The 6,174-nt window shown below is 59.8% G+C and overlaps 1 protein-coding gene across 1 annotated transcript in view; it reads left to right on the top strand.

Moving 5' to 3' along the window:
- Window positions 1-196: 196 nt before the first annotated feature.
- Window positions 197-6,174, top strand: part of faxdc2 (fatty acid hydroxylase domain containing 2) — a gene marked incomplete at its 5' end in the record, with an annotated part of 68,415 nt that continues 62,437 nt past the window's right edge. The window contains 3 exons of the mRNA XM_070869918.1: window positions 197-298; window positions 874-1,109; window positions 5,610-5,715. Coding sequence (XP_070726019.1) covers window positions 197-298; window positions 874-1,109; window positions 5,610-5,715 — 444 coding nt within the window. The remainder of the gene's footprint in view (window positions 299-873; window positions 1,110-5,609; window positions 5,716-6,174) is intronic.

Raw genomic sequence — 6,174 nt, 5'->3', positions numbered from 1 at the left:
GTCTCCATGAAAAGCAATTCCCTGAAAGTGATGTGTCCCCCTCCCCACCCACCCTCCCTCCCCCGCCACAATCCTCCTGCATCCCTTCGACCTGACACGACCCTCTCCCCACCTTCCCACCTCCCCTCCCAATCCCCCCGCACCCTCCCATACCCCCCTCTCGAGACTTTCTCTATATTTCCTTGTCCTCTTCCAGTGGCCTTTAGTTGTGACACTGATGGTCTCTCATCAGTCATTTGAAATTCCACGCTGTGTCCACAGCTTGCACAACAATCCTTATATTGCTGGGGACCTGCTGGTACTGAGATTATAGAACAAACAATACGCTTCCAAGCTGTGGTTTATTATTTTAACTGTCGAGCAAGATAACAAGTCCAGGTCTGTGTGTACAGTCACTGGTCTCTGATCACCCACTGTAAACATACCAAGTGCTGAAACGGTAGACCCACTGGGCCCATTGAATGTCTTCCATATCCTATACCGGGACAGGGATTTCCCGGGACATGAGCTAATGCGGGATCACAATATAGGGTTGCACAGGCCTCAAACAATGGCTAATTTGTTAGCGATGTTTGACCAGAGAGACACCCAGCACCTCGGTGTGGGGTCAGGGTGAGGTAGTCACATGGCGATGCGGGGTCAGGGGGCGGTGCAAGGTCGCTCCGCAGGGTGTTGATGTCATCGCCGGTTGTGCGGTGGCCCCGGGCGTTAAACGGGGGGGGGTGCGGATTAAAAGGAGAACATTTCAAGTGAATTTCTTTTCTCTATCGATGGATTTTGTGAAGAAAGAAGGAACTGTTTTTGAGGACTGTCTGGAACAGAACGAGGGGAAGAAGTTAAGAGGAGGCTGCATCAGACTCCTCCCACGTGTAGCTATTGGTGATCTTGTCTCGTGTTTCACAGGTGGATCCTGCAAAGCTTCGGCAAGCCATCAAAACGGTTGTGTTTAACCAGGTCTTCCTGTCGCTTCCCATGGTGCTGCTGATGTATCCCATCATGAGGTGGAGGGGGAATCCCTGTGGCCCTGAGCTCCCCACTTTCCACTGGGTTCTCCTGGAGCTCTGCTTCCTCGGCCTGCTGGAAGAAGTGTTTTTCTACTATTCACACAGGTAAGCTGGGAGACTCCATCCAAACCTCTGCAGCCCATGTCCCAACTCGCACCCAGTCCACTCACCCATCACCCCCTGTGCCCCGTGTCCTAACTCGCACCCAATACCCCCTGTGCCCCGTGTCCTAACTCGCACCCATTCCCGCTCACCCATCACCCCGTGTCCTAACTCGCACCCAGTCCCGCTCATCCATCACCCCCTGTCCCAACTCGCACCCAGTCCCACTCACCCATCACCCCCTGTGGCCCGTGTCCTAATTCGCACCCAGTCCCGCTCACCCATCACCCCCTGTGCCCCGTGTCCCAACTCGCACCCAGTCCCGCTCACCATCACCCCGTGTCCTAATTCGCACCCAGTCCCACTCACCCATCACCCCCTGTGCCCCAACTCGCACCCAGTCCCACTCACCCATCACCCCCTGTGCCCCGTGTCCTAACTCGCACCCAGTACCCCCTGTGCCCCGTGTCCTAACTCGCACCCATTCCCGCTCACCCATCACCCCGTGTCCTAACTCGCACCCAGTCCAGCTCATCCATCACCCCCTGTCCCAACTCGCACCCAGTCCCACTCATTCATCACCCCGTGGCCCGTGCCCTAATTCGCACCCAGTCCCGCTCACCCATCACCCCCTGTGCCCCGTGTCCCAACTCGCACCCAGTCCCACTCACCATCACCCCGTGTCCTAACTCGCACCCAGTCCCGCTCACCCATCACCCCATGTCCCAACTCGCACCCAGTCCCGCTCACTCATCACCCCCTGAACCAACTTGCACCCAGTCCTGCTCACCCATCACCCCGTGTCCCCTGTCTCAACTCGCACCCAGTCCCGCTCACCCATCACCCCCTGTCCCAACTCGCACCCAGTCCCACTCACCCATCACCCCCTGTGGCCCGTGTCCTAATTCGCACCCAGTCCGCTCACCCATCACCCCCTGTGCCCCGTGTCCCAACTCGCACCCAGTCCCGCTCACCCATCACCCCGTGTCCTAACTCGCATCGACTCCCGCTCACCCATCACCCCGTCCCAACTCGCACCCAGTCCCGTTCACCCATCACCCCCTGTGCCCCGTGTCCTAACTCGCACCGAGTCCCGCTCACCCATCACCCCGTGTCCTAACTCGCACCGAGTCCCGCTCACCCATCACCCCGTGTCCTAACTCGCACCCAGTCCCGCTCACCCATCACCCCGTGTCCTAACTCGCACCCAGTCCCGCTCACCCATCACCCCGTGTCCTAACTCGCACCCAGTCCCGCTCACCCATCACCCCGTGTCCTAACTTGCACCCAGTCCCGCTCACCCATCACCCCGTGTCCTAACTTGCACCCAGTCCCGCTCACCCATCACCCCGTGTCCTAACTCGCACCCAGTCCCGCTCACCCATCACCCCGTGTCCTAACTTGCACCCAGTCCCGCTCACCCATCACCCCGTGTCCTAACTCGCAACGACTCCCGCTCACCCATCACCCCCTGTGCCCCGTGTCCTAACTCGCACCCAGTCCCGCTCACCCATCACCCCGTGTCCTAACTCGCACCCAGTCCCGCTCACCCATCACCCCCTGTGCCCCGTGTCCTAACTCGCACCCAGTCCCGCTCACCCATCACCCCGTGTCCTAACTCGCACCCAGTCCCGCTCACCCATCACCCTCTGTGCCCCGTGTCCTAACTTGCACCCAGTCCCGCTCACCCATCACCCCGTGTCCTAACTTGCACCCAGTCCTGCTCACCCATCACCCTCTGTGCCCCGTGTCCTAACTTGCACCGACTCCCACTCACCCATCACCCTCTGTACTCACTGCCCCGTGTCCTAACTCGCACCCAGTCCCGCTCACCCAGCACCCCCTGTCCTAACTTGCACCCAGTCCCGCTCACCCATCACCCCCTGTGCCCCGTGTCCTAACTCGCACCCAGTCCCGCTCACCCATCACCCCCTGTGCCCCGTGTCCTAACTCGCACCCAGTCCCGCTCACCCATCACCCTCTGTGCTCGCTGACCTACATTGGCTCCCAGAACGGCATCTCCTCGATTTAAAAATTCTCATCCTTGTTTTCAAATCCCTCCATGGCCTTGGCCCTCCCTATCTCGGAAATCTCCACACAACCCTCCGAAATCTAATGTGCTCCACCATCGGTGGCTGTGCCTTCAGCTGCCTGGGCCCCAAGCTCTGGAACTCCCTCCCTAAACCTCTCCGTCTCTCTCTCCTCCTTTAAATGATCCGTTAAACTCTTTGTCCAAGCTTTTGGTCGACTATCCTAATATCTCCTTATGTAGTTCGTGTCATTTCTTTCTCTGATTTACACTCCTGTGAAGCGCCTTGGGACATTTTACTATGTTAAAGGCGCTATATAAATACAAGTTATTGCTGTTGAACTAAAAGGCTGGGTTATTGCTGCTTTCCCCACTCTGCCCCTTGCCCCTCGCTCGCTGCAGTATAGCTTCCCTCCAGCAATGTACCAGGCTGGTGACCAAGTGCGAGCCGAGAACACTGAAAGCAGGCTTGGCCAGTGGGCAGGAGCATCACTGCCTCGTCATCACCGAGGTCTGCACAATATGGTGGTTAATGGCGTCAAACATTCCAAGGTGCTTCACAGGAGCGTGATCAAACAGAATTTCACACTAAGCCACATAAGGAGATATTAGCTTGGTCACAGACAGGGTGATAGGGAGGGGCCATAGAGGGATTTGAATGAAGAATAAATGTAACTGCTTTGCTCAAAACCCACTTTGTGGAGGAAAAATGTGAAAACAGAACAAGAACATGGGGAGAAGGTAGGGTTAGGGTATGGGGAGAATGTAGGATTGAGGGATATGGGGAGACGGTGGGGGGAGGGATGGGGGGAGACGGTGGGGTGAGGGATGGGGGACGGTGGGGTGAGGGATGTGAGGAGATGGTGGGGGGAGGGATGTGAGGAGATGGTGGGATGAGGGATGGGAGGAGATGGTGGGGGGAGGGATGGGAGGAGATGGTGGGATGAGGGATGGGAGGAGATGGTGGGGTGAGGGATGGGGGGAGATGGTGGGGGGAGGGATGGGGAGACGGTGGGGGGAGGGATGGGGAGACGGTGGGGGGAGGGATGGGGAGACGGTGGGGGGAGGGATGGGGAGACGGTGGGGGGAGGGATGGGGAGACGGTGGGGTGAGGGATGGGGAGACGGTGGGGTGAGGGATGGGGAGATGGTGGGGTGAGGGATGGGGGGGAGATGGTGGGATGAGGGATGGGGAGACGGTGGGGGGAGGGATGTGGGGATGGTGGGGTGAGGGATGGGGGGGACGGTGGGGTGAGGGATGTGGGGACGGTGGGGTGAGGGATGTGGGGACGGTGGGGTGAGGGATGGGGGGACGGTGGGGTGAGGGATGGAGGGGACGGTGGGGTGAGGGATGTGGGGACGGTGGGGTGAGGGATGGGGGGGACGGTGGGGTGAGGGATGGGGGGGACGGTGGGGTGAGGGATGTGGGGACGGTGGGGTGAGGGATGTGGGGACGGTGGGGTGAGGGATGGGGGGAGACGGTGGGGTGAGGGATGGGGGGGACGGTGGGGTGAGGGATGGGGGGGACGGTGGGGTGAGGGATGGGGGGGACGGTGGGGTGAGGGATGGGGGGGACGGTGGGGTGAGGGATGTGGGGGGAGATGGTGGGGTGAGGGATGGGGGGGACGGTGGGGTGAGGGATGGGGGGGGACGGTGGGGTGAGGGATGGGGGGGACGGTGGGGTGAGGGATGGGGGGGGACGGTGGGGTGAGGGATGTGGGGGGAGACGGTGGGGTGAGGGATGTGGGGGGAGATGGTGGGGTGAGGGATGGGGGAGACGGTGGGGTGAGGGATGTGGGGACGGTGGGGTGAGGGATGGGGGGGAGATGGTGGGGTGAGGGATGGGGGGGACGGTGGGGGGAGGGATGTGGGGAGACGGTGGGGTGAGGGATGGGGGGGACGGTGGGGTGAGGGATGGGGGGAGACGGTGGGGTGAGGGATGTGGGGACGGTGGGGTGAGGGATGGGGGGAGATGGTGGGGTGAGGGATGGGGGGGACGGTGGGGGGAGGGATGTGGGGAGACGGTGGGGTGAGGGATGGGGGGGACGGTGGGGTGAGGGATGTGGGGACGGTGTGGGGAGGGATGGGGGGACGATGGGGGGAGGGATGGGGGGACGATGGGGAGACGGTGGGGTGAGGGATGTGGGGACGGTGGGGTGAGGGATGTGGGGACGATGGGGTGAGGGATGGGGGGGGACGGTGGGGTGAGGGATGTGGGGACGGTGGGGGGAGGGATGGGGGGGACGGTGGGGTGAGGGATGGGGGGACGGTGGGGTGAGGGATGTGGGGGGACGGTGGGGTGAGGGATGTAGGGACGATGGGGGGAGGGATGTAGGGACGATGGGGGGAGGGATGTGGGGACGATGGGGGGAGGGATGTGAGGAGCAGATGGGTTTGGGGGATATGGGGGAGAAGGTGGGTTTAATTGCATTTTTCTGTTGCCTGTGATCACATTTCAATATTCATTCTCTCCAGGCTTTTCCATCATCCAACACTTTACAAACACATTCACAAGAAGCACCATGAATGGACAGCTCCAATCGGCATCGTGTCCCTGTACGCACATCCCATTGAGCACGCGGTAAGCGATGTTCGTGACTGAACCGTGATCAGTACTATTCATGGCAAAAGGTGGGAGGTGTTGTTCCACAGGGATCGGTGCTGGGACCAAGGTTTTGCACTATTTACATAAATGGTTTGGACTCGGGAATTGGAAGTACAATTTCAAAATTTGCGGATGACACCAAATTGGGGAGGGGCCATAATTAATACAGAGCGGGACTGTGACAATACAGGGAGACATTTATAAACTTGCAGAATGGGCGTGTAACCGGAAATGAACTTCACTATAAATACGTGTGAGGTAATACTGCTAGGAAGAAGGAGAGCACAGACTCCTTGGAAAATAAGAGTCTGAATCATCGAATAGTTCAGCACAGCGGGAGGCCATTCGGCCCATCCAATCCGCGCCGGCTCTCTCTTGAAGAGCAGTTGAGCCAGCCCAACTTCCCCTTCTCTTTCCCCGTAGCCCTGCAACTTT

This window comes from Pristiophorus japonicus, unplaced genomic scaffold (assembly GCF_044704955.1).
Source record: "Pristiophorus japonicus isolate sPriJap1 unplaced genomic scaffold, sPriJap1.hap1 HAP1_SCAFFOLD_1016, whole genome shotgun sequence".
In the NCBI taxonomy this organism is placed as follows: Eukaryota; Metazoa; Chordata; class Chondrichthyes; family Pristiophoridae; genus Pristiophorus; species Pristiophorus japonicus.
Note: the sequence above shows the minus strand (reverse complement) of the source record. Positions and strands in the feature narration are given on the sequence as shown.